The sequence below is a fragment of the Dipodomys spectabilis genome, unplaced genomic scaffold, assembly GCF_019054845.1.
Source record: "Dipodomys spectabilis isolate Male_0828 unplaced genomic scaffold, ASM1905484v1 ptg000009l, whole genome shotgun sequence".
NCBI classification, from domain to species: domain Eukaryota; kingdom Metazoa; phylum Chordata; class Mammalia; order Rodentia; family Heteromyidae; genus Dipodomys; species Dipodomys spectabilis.
The window spans coordinates 9,331,058-9,346,990 of record NW_024870686.1 but is presented as its reverse complement, the minus strand read 5'-3'; the positions used below and the strand labels follow the sequence as shown (position 1 = coordinate 9,346,990).

Genomic DNA, 15,933 nt, shown 5'->3' with positions numbered 1-15,933 from the left:
CACATCTTAAAGACTTTGGGCAACAAATCCATGTTCCCATTTAATACCTGGACATTAAATCTATATTTCACATGTCTGTGTAATTATCAGTCAATAAACATTACTTTCCACATGAATGATAGTACATTTCTATAGGAAAGAGAAAATACATACAAAGCTTCTGTCCTTAACGATGTTGGAGTCTAGTTTGGGAAAATAAAACATAAAATTATAGTTATATATATAAAAAGTTATAATATAAAAAGATATTAGCAGCATATCAGATAAATCTATGCAGGTAATGGAAGTATTTCTAGTCATAGATCAGATCAGACATCAACATATACCCCTAAAACAAAGTCACCCCAAAATATGGGTAGAAAAATGATCCTTTCTAAAAGTCCTTTCTTCTAGGTCCTTTGAGTCATATTTTAATATTTTAACATTTCTATTGTTTTTAAATATATTTTGTTTTTCAGTATATTTTTGTGTTATTTTTATATACTTACTGTTTATTGTTATTGTAAAAATGATGTACAGAGGGGTTACAGTTACATAAGTCAAGTAATGAGTACATTTCTTTTTGAACAGTATCACTTCTTTCTTCCTTTTCTACCAGTTTTTCCCTCTTGACTCCTCTCCTCAAGTTGTACAGTTCATTTTCAACATCGTGTCTAGTGAGTAACACTGCTGCATTTATTCACCCTTTGTGCCTCCATTCCTGTGCTCTCCCTTACCCTCCCCAAAAATGAGCCATAATTTTTATGGGGGAAAACAGAACTAGATATGAATAGAATCATAGGTTGAAATAGAGATAGGTTGAACCCATCTAGGGAAGACTAGGGATTCCATTACCACATAGGCTTGAACCAACAACGGGATGCATTCTAACATTCTTCCATTCATTGTACCAAGAGTATCATTTCCTCTGGCTGTATATCTTGAAATTAAAAAAAAAATTAGGGAACTTCTGTGATACTAGCAACAGTCACAAATCCAGACCCACAATTGTTTGTTTGAATAATCACTCTGGAGAGAGAACATGAGGAGATGATGTTTGGTTTATCTCCCCTAATCATGAGGCAGAAACTTGTTCCTTCCTATTTTTCCAGAGATGAATTTTCTTCCCTTAATATTGGTTCATAGAATGAATTAGATGGACCGATTTCTGCAACAAGGACAAAGTGAATAAATATCTTCACTGCCTCCCTCCTACTCACTCTTCAACTTGCTCACCACATTTCTTCCTCTCCTCTTGCTGAATTTTTCAGCCGCTTCCATATTGCTAGACCAAGTGACCGCATCTTCCTTCTCACCTCTCACCACTGACTCTATTGACTGTCCATCTCATATCAGAAGTGTCTTCTCTTTTCCTATCTACATCCATCCTTTCTGTATTCTTTTACTCCAGCCCCACCATTCTAGTTTTGTGTTCCAAAGAAGCCAAGACGCCTCGCCTTGAGCTTCTTGAAATGAGCCCCACTCTATGTAACACTCTTCCATCCATATTTCACCTAGTTAATTTCTAGGTGTTAGATTAACCAACTTGCGAGGAAAGCTAGGTGAGGTCACCCTTGTTGAACTTTTCCTTTTAGCACCGTCCACAATATTGGTTATTTGTTGGATGATTCGTTTAATATTGTCTTTATCACTGTACTGTGAGTTCCATGGCAGAGTTGTATCAACCCTTATTCAAAATGAATACCCTGATGCCTGTCACAGTGTACAGTTTGTATGGTGATTGTATGATAGAGAAAGCATGGTAAGAAGTAGAAAATGATTGATGCTTAACAGTAAGGGTTCAAAACATCAGTAAAATAAAATTACATTTCTTTTAAGTAGAGCAGTTTTGAATATTAGCCTTGACAACGGTCTTTGGTCAGATCTCATTTGCTGCCATCATTCTTCAATGCCTGCTCTATATTACCTACTATTACAAGCTAGCTGTCTCTGTTTTTCCTGGGTGATCACAAAACCATCTGCACCACCTTATTTCATAGCACTTAATCAAACCAGACCTATGAGTTCTTGTTCAGAGCAATAGCACTACCACCACTTGAAAATTTGTAGAAGATATAAATTCTTAAGCTCTAGGATACGCCAACTGGATCATGGAATCAGAAAATCCTGGGAGTTGAGGGATTATAATGAATATGACATTTTAAGAACCACTTCCAGAATGGAAAAGCCGAAGAACCCCAGTTCTATCATTTTGTTATTGAAGATAATTTGTTACTTAAGATAATTAGCAGGCTCTCTTGGTAATCCCAATGGAGAAGAGATATCAGAACCCATGGTTGCTTGTCTAATTAATTAATTGGCTCCAGTTGGGGTGAGGAAATATTATATGCATGGTCAAATGTGTAATAGCCGCTATATTGTATGGAAAGGAGATAGTCTAAGAAATCCCTCTCCTAGTTGATACTGGAAACCTCAGATAGTACCCCACACTCATACACAGGAATACATTTGCTTATAAATGACCAATGTCTGGTTAGGGATACAAAGTGGACACACTGGGCAAAGATGATGAGTCCTGCTCCTATATAGGTTGAAGCAGGAGGTGTAAGAGTTCGTGTTGCTCAATGCAGAACACAATTGTCTAGAATTTATCAACTGCTTCTTGCTGGGATTTTTCCATTTAATACTTTCAAATAGAAGTTGACCACTGGTAATTGAAAGCCATGGTAAACAAAGCCCCAGATAAAGGGGACTCCTCTACTTTTCTGAAATGTTCTGTGCATGTCACAAACTCGTGAGTAGAAGTCAGCTGATATGTAGAGGCCTGCTTTAAAACATTGCAAGTCCAAAACGAGCTTTACAACGTTGGTGGGGGGGGGGGGGGTGGAAGGGGGGAAAGGGGGGAAGGAGAAGGATTGGGATTGGGGGGGGAGGGGGGAGGCTGGGAAGGGATGTGAAGGGTAAACAAAGGAGGAGGCTGCAATGCTTGGTAAGAAATGTACGCATTATCCTGCCCATGTAACTGTAACTCCTCTGTACAGTATGTTCACAAATAAAATTAAATTAAATTTAAAAAAAAAAAAAAAACATTGCAAGTCATTGTGAAGTAAAAAGCTGAATCTTCTTGCTATCAAATGTTTCTCAGGTTCTCAGTCAGTGGTTTCCTTTTCTCAGATCCTGTATTTCATAATTTTTTTTTAACCTTCCTTTTTCCATGTAATCCTGTCTTCGGATGTATCAAATAATCGGTTGCTAGAGCCATTTTTTACTTTAATTTGTAAGAAATATAAGGCACTACTTATTTTAAAGGGGAATGCAAGAAAACATTCTTTCCTTTTAGTATCCACTTGTCATGAAAAATTTTCAGTCTCAGTTTTCACCCATGATAGTGTCAAAAGTTCTTTTTTCATAAACTCCTAAATGTCTCCAGCATTTTCCAAAACTTTCAGCAGCTGTTTGTCTTCATATGAAAGATTAATTGTTTACTAAGAAAGATTCTCTGACAGCCTGCTTCGTTTATGTCTCCACCTTATGATGAAGCTTCAGAAACCACCCACTCCTCAGCCCCCTTTTATGTGGTAAACAACTTCATGGCCCTCTGAGATTTTTCTCTGTGTGTGCACAGAAGTATTGTCCCAAAACATGTTTAAGTGTTTAAGAACGGTTGTAGTTTTATTTCACAATTTACTATGATTATGGGAAGCAAGAGAAAAACATCAATGCATTACACTATGCCTTCTTGCCATATATGAAGCCTTCCAACAACTTCCTCACAGCCTGGCTCTGATTTGAAAAGCAAAAGCTCATGACCCTCATTTCTGCCTCCATCCCAGATTCCCAGAGCTCTAAACAAACCACACCAACAAGAAACTCAGCATTGAGCAACTTGTGAAATTTGTCTTGGTCTTATTTCCTTTCTCCTCAATTGTTTCAGAGAGTAACTGCCGTCAGTTGAAGACTTCTACAAAGAAATTTTGTCTTTCAGAATCCTCATTCTGAATGTTTTTGTTATATCTCTGTTTTCTATATGGTTAATTTATGTCCCTGTATAACTCCAAGAAATTCAAACTATTCCTTAGTACTGTATTTAAACAAGTCAACCCATTATTTGGATTATCTGAGAGAAAGCAAGGGATCATCACCATAGTATTGTCAAAGGTACTTCATGTTACAATATTCATCCTAAAAATAAAAACACACTACACCCACCAACAAAACACCTTTGATATTCCCTAAGGAAAACACAATTGCAGTTGTATTTTGATTGCTTTAAATTCTGAATTTTTAAGTTTAGTGAAGACTATACATGTATATAGTATACAAAGAATATAATCTAAAACCATTATAATAATAATAATAACCTTCTACTTTCATTTCATAAGCAAAAGTATATAATTTATAGTTGGTGTGTTAAGGGCTCACTTAAATATTAACATAGAAAAAGAAAAGGGTCGGCTGGGGAGGTGGCTCAGTGGAAGAGCGCTTGCCTTACATGCATGAGGCCCTGGGTTCAATTCCTCAGCACCACATAAGCAAAAAAAGAAAAAAGCCAGAAGTGGCGCTGTGGCTCAAGTGGTAGAGTGCTAGCCTTGAGCTGAAGAGCTGAGGGACAGCACCCAGGCCCAGAGTTCAGGCCCCACAACCTGACCCCCCCCCCAAAAAAAAGAAAGAAAAAGAAAAGGAAAATAAACCTATGTTATACTGATAAAGTTAAGAATATTTTTTAAATCTTTTATTTCATGGTTGGTAGGCAAGCACTTACCACTTGAGCTATACACTACCAGTTCATTCACTCATAGTTTTCAGATAGGGTCTTGTAGTTTTTCTGGGTCTGTCTTTCTCAATTATCCTACCTCAATCACCAGAGTAGCTGGGATAAAGTCATCATGTCTGCCGTTATGTCTGCCATTACTCTTGAAGAATGTTAAGGAACATGTCCTTTGCCTAATCATCAGTGATACCGCTAAGAAAAATCTTGAACTTGTTTTTAGAGGTATTTCTGAGAATTGCCTTGTTAGAAATGAGCCACAGCATTAATAAATTTTCAAACAGTAAATATGACTAGATTTCACTGTAAAGCAAGATTTTTAATATATATTTTTATTGTAAAGATACTGTATAGAGGGGTTACTGTTTCATGAATAAGGTAAAGAGTCCATTCATACGAGCACTGTTACTCCCTTCTTTGTTTTTCCCCTACCATCCCTTCCCTCCTCACCTCCCCAACTCCTCCACCCACAAAGCTGTAAAGTTCATTTTCAACATAGTGTCTTGTACATCTCATTGTTACAATGGGTCAACCTGAGATGTTTCAAAGAAAAAATATCCAGCCTATTAGTCAAAATCTGCATTAACTACTCTTGATTCATAGATCTACCCCTATTATACTTAATGGCATCTTCTGTATGTTTATAACTCATCTAAAACATTACAGATATTAAGATATCAAGATATACTAGCTATCTCACAGGACATAAAGACAACTCTCCAGATAGATTTACCTAGCATGGCTCTGGAGAAATGTTTTTCAAATACTATCACCATTTAATGAAATGCCTACTAAAATGACATATAAGACTTGTAGGTTGACTATGAGAACGAACTAAAACAGTATAAGTAAATACCCAAGAACAATAAGGTATCCATTCTGCTGTATTGCTTGTTTTCTCTCTCTCTCTCTCTCTCTCTCTCTCTATATATATATATATATATATATGTATATATATATATATATTACTGCATATGTTATGAATAAACATGACTGACTATGTATACTCATATCAGTATTTGTTAAAAACTCTGCTTCTTAAGGGTAGGAAGCAAATCTTACTATGCTATACATAGTCCCTGTTTTCATTTAACGATAAATGTAGCTCAATCATTATAAATTAGTAAAAGATGGCTATCAACCAAAGCATAAGGCTTCATTGTCAGAAATAATGAAAGAGAATTAGAACAGTAAAGAATGAACAGTTCAATGTTGTTGTTTTTTTCCCACTTGATTTACCACAAAAGAAAATGTTATCTAATTTTAGCAAAAAATTGTTATTCTTTATATTAGGGATAAGTTAATTATTTGAATCTTAAACTACCACTAAAAAAGCTTTAAAACACCTAACTTACTAAGGAATAAGATAAATTTTAGTTTGATCATAGCTCAGTAGATGTATATAAAAGATAATCTTAAGAAAACTGTGGTCTAAAATATTTAAGCCTATTTGGGTTTTTACACTTGATGTGTAGTCTCTTCATTCTCAGTATCAATACTAAATTAATGCTCAGTGCAGTAGCTCAAGCCAGTAATCCGAGTTACTTAGGAAGTAGAGACTGGGGGATTGTGGTTCAAGACCAGGCTAAGCATAAAATTTCATGAGACTCCTACATAATTAATGGCTGTTATCTTCAATAACTCAGGGAAGCATAACTAGGATTGCAGCCCAGGTTGGCCTGGGCATAAAGGGAGAGGCCACCTTGAAAATCATGAATGTAAAACAGAAAGATGGCTGGCAGCCTGGGTCAGGTAGTAGAGTACCTGCCTTTCAAGCTCAAGGTTCCGTGTTCAAAACCCAGGATTGCCCCACCCCATCAAATTCTTAAACTGGGTCTAATTATGTATTAAAATACCAGATGCATATAAAATCTATGCTTATATTAAAATTCAATGTTGTAATTGTATCCAACCAAATAAAGTTTACTAGGGATAAAAATAGGTTAAAACACTGTAGGTCTTATCTCAATGTGCTTGCATATTAAGTAGAGCAGAAAGGTTTCAAACACAGCCCTAAAACAAGTAAGAAGATCATTTGTTTATTTTAGTAATATGGATATAGATATGTTTCAAGACTAAAACCATCAAGGCTATTCAACCAATGTTATGAGTCAAAATAGCAGTCAATATCTTAAATGGTTTGATAAATAAATAAAAACACTTAATAAAAACAATTTTGATTTCCATCTTTATAAAAAGTAAATTTTATTACAGTTCTTGAAACCAAAGTACATGTTCAATATGCATTTGAATAGCAATTTTTCTGGCCTACTCCATATGTCTTTAATTTACTAGTTCTCAAGACTCATTCAGTAGAGAATCATGAAAAAGCATCACTTATTAATGAAATTTTGACCCAAATACTAAAGAAATATTTATAGGAATTAAAAATAGACTTAATGGTAATTGTTGTATTTTTACTGAAGTCCTGTAAAAGAAGCTTAATATGGGTCACCTCTCTCACTTGGATTTATGTGAATTCAGTGTGAATCGTTTCCAGGAGAGGTTATAAATAACTAATTTTGAAGTAAAGGTGTTTCTTATTTTAAACAATAATAGAAATTTAGCTGAGGGCATGGCTTATGTGGTAGTACACTTGCTTAGCAAGAGTATCACATGGTGGACCTACACCAAATCCTGTTAACTGAGCTATGCCAAGTTCTGAAAGAAAAAACACCATATTTTCTCTCACATGCAGAAGCTAGGCCTAAAATACATGGGGATATGATAAATTATACAAGACTCTAGGCATTTATACACAGTGAGACCAAAGGAGGATACTCTTAGGAGAGGAACACAAAAACAAAATGCTACCTGCATCTGATCATACAAAATAATATGTATGGAAACGAACTCCAGGAAATGAGAACAAGAGATTTTTAATCTGTTGCTGTTTGTGTTTTATTTTGTTCTTCTCTTGTTTGTTCATTTATCAATCTTTGGGAGGGTTAGGAAGGACACAGAAATGGAGCAAGAAAAAATGAACAAATGCAGCAGTGGTACTCACTGGACTCTATGTTCAAAATGAACCATACAACTTGTGAGTGGGGATGGGTGGGAAAAACTGGGAGAGTGTGTGGGAAGGGGCGATATTCCTTCCATTCTCAAGTTCTTCCTGCCCTTGTAAATGCAGATCCTGATTCAAAGTCTTTTTTTTTAACCTGGATTCCAGTGGCTCATGCCTATAATCAGCCAGGAGGCTGAGATCTGAGCTTCATGGTTTGAAGCCAGAGTAGGCAGAAAAGTCCATAAGATTCTTATTTCTAATTAACCATTAAAACGCCAGAAGTAGAACTGAAGCCCAAGTGGTAGAGCACTAGTTTTGAGCACAAAACTCAGGAACAGTGACCAAGCCATGAGTTCAAGCCATAGGACTGACACCAAAAAAAAAAGTCTTTTTTTAATACATTAGTCCTCCTTTATCTGAAGGGGCTATGTTCCAAGACCTGTCATTGGAGTCCTCAAACCATGGAAATTATATGTAAATAGGTTTATATATATATAGATATATATATATATTCTTATGACAGCATAATATATTAATTGGAAAAGTAGACATAGAAAGGAAAGAAAAACTAACAATAGATTGGAGAACTTTCTTAAGCATATAATACATTCTTATGGTAAACTTGAGCTGCCTCACATAGATTTCTTTTCCTTAAATTGAGAGCATTCACCCTTTCGGTTAGAGAAAGCATGAATGGCACATTCAAATTGCCAGAAGCACTATTGGTACCTTGGAAGCAACATTACATAGGGTAAGGGTTGCTTTTAAAGGCAAGTGTGACACAGCTGATAGCTGGAACAGCCAGATAGGGTGCATATGTATACACTGGGCAATGGGGCCGCTCACATCATAGGTGGGATGAGTTGGTATGGATAAAGATGGCACAGGATTTCACTCCTACCCAGCACGGTCCCTAACATAAACTCATGAATCTCTTATTTCTGGAATTTTCCATTTAATATTTTATACTATGGTCAACTTTGGGTAACTGAAACTTTAGAAGGTAAAATCACCTGTAATAAAGGAATTGCTATACTCTCCCTCTTTGGGGCTCATCCCATCACCTTTAATCCAGGCCATCTCTTCTCACTCTCCCTCCATATACCCAGAAAAACATGGCGGTTAGTGCCTCAGGGATCTGGTATGTGGTCATTTCACCTTAGCTTCTCCTCTTTGGATTCTAATACACTTTCTTCCCTCTCATTTCCTATATTCTACCCAGATTTGTATAAATATTTGTTGAAAATACATTCTGTAAAATGTTTACTTAGTGATGAAGTCAAAATCTTATTTGCTGTGAAAATCATGTGTAAATTCCGTTTAACCATGCCCTGTCTATATAGTCTTTACTTTTATGCTTAGTGTGCAAATTGTATTCAATCTGGACATTATTTTCTTACTTCCAAAGTAGCAATCCTCCTGTCTTTGCTTATTACCAATGTGGCTTACTGTTATTTTTAATCTCATCTTCCTTATTTTTTGTGATTGTAACCCTTTTAACCATTATCCTAAGTTGAAAATATGTCCGTGCCTTAAATTACATATCACAGAAGACTCAGAATGCATTGTCCATTTTGCGATGGAATTTTCTGGTACTAAGATTGGCATTCAGGATACATCAGTAGTTCTTAAGACTTTCCTATTCATTATTGAGTGGAAATTGAGTTGGAGTCCATACCTTGGGAGCTGAAGAGATAAATCCTAGAATACATATCCTACTACCAAAAGCAATTAACTGGAAGGCCCCAACATACGTTCATCTCAAAATTACCCATCATTTCCTTACATGTTAGAGGCCATCAATATTTTAGTGATTAATAATACATATAATATGTATATATTATATAGTATCTATATGTAATATATTAATATAATGGTGTATTATTTTATAAACAACATCTAATATATACATATTATATTATATTCTATATGTATTAATATTAATATAGCTAATAAATTTATATTATGTGTTAATATATTTATTAATTATTAATTAATTAAATTCATTAATATAAAATATTTTATGAAATATACATGTATAATATGCATATATAATAATATAATCATAACTGCATATATTATATAGATTAGCAATGGTAACAAAGACAGGAATCTACTCAGGCATCTATGTTCAAAGAAGTGAGCATTGTAAAAGATCTCAATGTTAGTAACTAGCCACAATTTTTAAAATACCAATTGTTTTGTCATTATTTGATTAGTATTCTCATTTCAGGAAGTTCTTATGGAGTTTTTTTTTCAGTTCCTACCTTTCTTTCTTTCTTTCTTTGTTTTTCTTTCTTTGTTTGTTTTTCTTTCTTTTCTTTCTTTCTTTTCTTTCTTTCTTTTTTTCTTTCTTTCTTTCTTTCTTAGATTCCAGTCACTGTAGTAGATTCTGTCTACTCTCAGGACTCAAGTGATAAACTTCATTAGACCAGGAAACATTAGAAAACTTTCACATTCCAGCAGAATAAAATCTATATTGTGACTTATTCCAAGATCATGGACATTATTGTTTCTGAACACATAGATATATATTTCACATCAAATTTGTCAGTGACTACTACCACCATGAATGTCTACAACAAAAATATTCCTGGGTCCCAGCCAAGAACCCACTTACATGAAGCAATATTTGATAAGAATAAATTCCAGTTCACTGAACAAAGTTACAGTTTGTCATAATGTGTATATCATTGTGATATATGTGTATATCATTTAAGTAGTTTTAATCTTTATTCTTTTTACTATTTTCATATATTAGTATGCATTCTGAGAGTCTATTAGAAACTCTGGTCTATCAAAGATTTGTAAGTTGTATATTTTGAAACTATGAGAATATCAGTAGATTTTTGATAATACAATCAACATACAGGTATAGGATTATGAAAATAGCTTTAGGTTTCTTGAAGATAATTGATGATAATTAATATAACCAAGATGGATATGAGTGAAATGTTTTAGCATTCAGCTTTTTAAGAGCATAAATAAAAATATACAAAACATAAACATGGTATCTAATTTACACATATAAATATATATGGTATTGAGAATGCCAGAACAAAGTTAATGTCTTAAAGTAAAAGGAATAAAGTATACTCTTGCTAATTCTTCTTTGAATTAAAACATTTTTTAAAGATAAGTAGAGGAGCCAAATTCAAGTGGCTATGGCCTGTGATCTTGGCTACTCAGGAGGCTGAGATCTGAGGATTGTGGTTCAAAGCCAGATCAGGCAGGAAAGTTCTTCAGATTCTCATCTCTAGTTAACCACCCAAAAAAAAAAAAAAACCCAAAAAAACAAAAGTGGAGCTGTGGCTTCAAGGACAGTACATAGTACCAAAATTTTTCTTCATTTAAAAAATGAGAAAAATACAATCTTTAGTCTATCATAGCTCTACATTCTCTTAAGAGACTGATCTTCAAATGGCCTTCCTGGTAGTGGCAATCTACTGTGCTAATGCCAAAGAAATAAAAGGAAAATATTTTATACAAATGAGGAAAAAAGGTTATTAATAAAAAAAAATACTATAGAAGAAAAGTCAGGTCTTTTTAACCTAAAGTCATAGAGAATAAATTGGGTATGTTAGAATGTGTCAAATGTCATTTTCACTAAAGTGGATTCTGATATTACACCTCTTACTTATGCTGCTATTTATGTTAGAAGCTTTTGTGTGGTTGCTGTAAATTCCTCAAAGGTGTCAGGTCAAGTTCCTCCTGAAAGTGCAGAAAGCCTCCTAAGCAGCAGATCAAAAGCATCAACACATGTCTATAACATCTTACAAGTCATGTCAAAGTCAGCATTTCCCCAACCATATTTCATTGCCCAAAACACAGACATTCACATAGGCTCAGCTCCCACACACAGCTTCAAGAGACCTCATTAAGAGAAAGCAAATTGCTTCCTCCTCTTTTACTAAAGGTTTTTCTTTATGAGGAATTGTTAAAACTTCATGTAAAAGACTTGGACAGATAAACTTCAAGAAAAAAATCTATGGTTGATAGGTTAGGTGTGCTTGGAAGGGGTAGAAATGGTTGTATCATTTGATTATCACAGAAAAGAATAGCAAGTGTCTATGAATGATTTTTTTCTCCTCTCATTTGGAAGTTATTAGTAGACTTCCCTTTGTTCCATTGAGAAACAAGAGAAGAAAATATGAAGTTACAGCAAACCCATATGGCCAGCAGGAAAGTCCTATTTAATTGCTTTATTGCCAGAAATGTTAAATCACTTCCTGAGGATGCAGTTCAAGTGAAACATATGGCAGCTATTAGCCAAAGCCCCTAACAAATTCAAAAATATGCGTTCTGTGGGAGTTTTCTCATACGCAATGAGACTTACTATTTAAACTATACCTGTAAACATGCAGTTAGTATGCTAATTCCAAATATTAGATAGACACCTTCTTAATATTGATGTGGACAAATGACTTGCATGGGAAGTGTCTTTCTAATGGAGAGCTACTTCATTTCCATTTGAATTGTTCCTATTATCTACTACTTACTCCTTTCTCCAAAGGCCACTTAAGAAATGATCAAGCAAATCCAGGCCACAGAACTGTCCTTTGTCCTCTCATGTAACTGTGTGAACTAGATTGTGAATCTCACAAAAATACTTACCTAAGGGTTTTGTAATTAGGATAATGTGAGGGCCTGTAATTAAGAATCAACAAATCTTTCTAATTAACTGAAAATTAAACATCAGCAGTTTCTACTTGCTTTAGTACCATTCCTTCCTGGAAAATTTGACAAATGTGATCAATTTATTCATAAATCATTTTCTAGAGAAATAATTTACTTTCAAATAAAATCATCCAGGAGCTAGCTAGCTGTTTGTACTACGTCGTCTTTATTTTTTATTTTACTTTTTGGAAAGTATGAGGAACAACAGACTGAAAGGGGGTCATCTCTAGGGTAGGAATGATCTATGTTGTCTTACTATAAAAAAAGACATTTAAAAAAATCCTAAGCACAATAAACTTTGACTATCTTTTCACCACAGAATATTATTCCATTACTGAATGGAAGTGAGATTCCATAGTACAAAGACTTGTACAGAACGCAGTGCCATCATAAAGCAATTGTGAAATATTGGCATTGGGTATATGAAAGCTAAAATATTTTATTTTTGCTTCATAACCCAACTCACTGATCACATTTTTACCAAATAATATAAATGCTAGGGTATTTTTATAATCATATATAAAATTATTTTTATAATCATATATTATATGTAAAAGGCCTGTCTTCATTAATAGTCAACTTGTAATTTGGAACATGATGTTAAAGGAAGTCAGAGATGACTTACACAATTTCTAACTGTCTGAAACAAATATTTATGCATAAATATTTTGTTATCCGAGTCAATGTCTTGTCATGGAATCCCTTCAAACCAGTTTCCTCCTTCATTCCAGGGCGCTCGGATCAGTGTAAACTCAGAAGTCAACACACCAGTGGGTGTATCTTGGCTTCCATTACTGGCTGTGTGACTATGTAAAAATGACAGTAATTTCCAGGAGTTTCCAGGATTGTTGTGAGGACTGAGTGAATTTAGGCAGACAAAAGTTTAAAACTGTGTGTTATATTTACAAAGCACTGAGTTTAAATTGTGTGAAGAACTTCCTGCATGAACAATCTTTAATTTCCTATCATCTACCTTAACTTTGTCCATCATTGAAAGTGATTTTTCTTTTCTCTCTTTTTTTCTTTGTGCCAGTCCCAGGGCTTGAACTCAGGACCTAAGTGCCGCCCGTAGGCTTTTTTGTTCAATGCTAGCACTCTATCACTTGAGCCACAGCTCAACTTCTGGGTTTTTTTGTGGTTAATTTGAGTTAAGAGTCTCACAGACTTTCCTGCCCAGGCTAGCTTTGAACTGCTGCCCTCAGATCTCAGCCTGCTGAAGTAGTTAGGATTACAGACATGAGTCATCTGTGCCTGGCCTGAAAGTAATTCTTAACGATTTTGTGATCTGTTTACTTTTTCCCCAAACAGAAACCAGTTTAAAACTTTTGATCAAAGATAAATTTGAGAGATAGACTTAATATTTAGCAATATTTAGACAGACTTAATTATTTAGCAATAAATATATTTAATTCCACTTTAAAATACTCTTTAAAAGAGATACATAGTAACAAATATCACCAAAACTATACAATAGTTTTTTATAAGAGGAGCAATAGCGTTCCCATTATATTGAATCAGAGAAGTTCTAGATGGTTTAGAAGGTCTAGATGCTGGAAGTCTGTGCCAACTATTCAATGCTTGCTCTTTAAACCTGATCTTCCACATTGACATTTAATAAAGTGACACGGATACAACTTCCATATAGGATGTAGAGTTGATGTTCACACCCAAAGAGCAAGTGCTGAACAACTAGATATGGACTGAGATTATGTAACAATCTTTTAGTTTAGATTAGTCATTCTAGAACAAATCCCTCCTGTACATTTTATCCATTGGGTCATCTTTATTTACCTTATTTTTAAAATTACATCAATCTCCTAACTCCTTAAATTCTAAGGGTGATCATCTTAGCAGTAATCATCTTGTAAAAGTATAAGCACCTGAATATTCCAAGTTTTGGGAAATGAAAATAGACGCTATTTTCTTAAGTATTTAATCCACAGTATTAATGTGCTTAGAGTGAGCTCTCTCCCCTCTTTCTCTCTCTCTCTCTCTCTCTCTCTCTCTCTCTCACACACACACACACACATGCATATACACACACAACATCACGCACTTCTCTCTCAAACATATGCACACTCATGCACATATATACTCATATACCCATATATACACATTCACAGTCACCCACTTAGGCACGCTTCTTTTCTTTTCTTGCCCTGACTCTGTAGATTTTGTTCTTAAAACTGGGGGAAGGCATCACTATCAGACCTATGTATGTACATATAGATAGGTAGATAGATAGATAGAAAGAAAGATAGAGATACATATAAATCTATATATACATATAGATAAGGATATATCTATATGTCTGTACCTATGGGTAGAATTTTGTATAAATCCTAAGATTATACAAATGTCCACTACAAGTTAATGTCTCTATGGATAGCTTCACTTCATATAGAAATAAAAATTCCATAATTTGTTTCAGGGTATCTTTAAAGAATAGCACTAGACACACTTTGAAGTTTTTTTGAAACATCTCATTCTGATGCCTTTTTTGAAATTAGTGATGGTAATAACAGTGGCAAAGTGGAACTTTTAACCCTTTATATAAGTAAATTAACCCATTTAGTCAATGCCCCTAGATGTAAATGGTAAGGACAGTTAGCTTTACCATGAAGACGCCACATGCTTTATAGGAGACTCCATTTATTTCTGTCAGCAGCCATGTGATTATCCTTTCTTTATAGGGGAAAAGTCTGATCCTTGAGATGTAAATGCACACTGAAAATAAGCAGCAGGACAGAGATGCACAGAAACAGAACAGATAACTTATTTTTTCAGCCTTCCAAAATTAGGAGAAATATGCCACTTGACACAGTGTTAACTTCACTGCCAATGTCTTTTAGACAATATGGATGTAGTTTAGGTAAGTCTGTCGTCTATGCTTACAAAATGCTGCCTAACTATTGCAGCCACATGAAATGCCTTCATGCCACGATGCTAATCTTTTCATCATCAGGATCTATTTGCTTTTCACCACCACAATGTTTCTTTTAATGTTTCTTCTAATAAGACCATAATTTTCTTCTTTCCTTTTTTTTTTCAGGCTGTTCCAAGTTTTTCAAATAAGGAAAAGGCTGGTGAGTTGATACTTTGGTGGTGTTTTCTCTTATCTATTTTAGTATGAATTTCAATTTTTAGACACTTCTTTAATATACACAAATGTGTTAATCTCTTCTATGTCTGTGAAGATGTTATTCTTGAATTCCTCAAAATAAATCTGCCATGCTTAAAAGTTATGCAAACAATATCCAGTTTTGTTGCACAACATTGTATTGTATAGAATCAGGCTCAGCTCACTGCAGCCACAATTCGTTTCTTAAAGAAGAGAAATCAATGTTGGTCAATATGGTAAGGAATGGTCTTTGGAAATTGGTTGTGAGTAGTTATCAAGATTTTTTTAATTCCTAAATAATTAGGTGATCGCTTCAATAGATGTACTTGATGTTAAAAGTTGATACAACACTGTGAAAAATAATTATGAAGCAACATGAATAACTGTATTGAGGAAAAAATTGTAGTATATTTCCCCTGC

The 15,933-nt window shown here is 34.5% G+C and overlaps 1 protein-coding gene across 1 annotated transcript in view; it reads left to right on the top strand.

Annotated features, from left to right (window-relative positions):
• The window catches only part of LOC122125126 (rho GTPase-activating protein 7-like), a 179,943-nt gene extending 164,418 nt beyond the window's left edge, over nt 1-15,525 (top strand). Inside the window, exon 5 of the mRNA XM_042699687.1 lies at nt 15,445-15,525. Within this exon, the coding sequence (XP_042555621.1) occupies nt 15,445-15,525 (81 nt within the window). The remainder of the gene's footprint in view (nt 1-15,444) is intronic.
• Nucleotides 15,526-15,933: the final 408 nt, after the last annotated feature.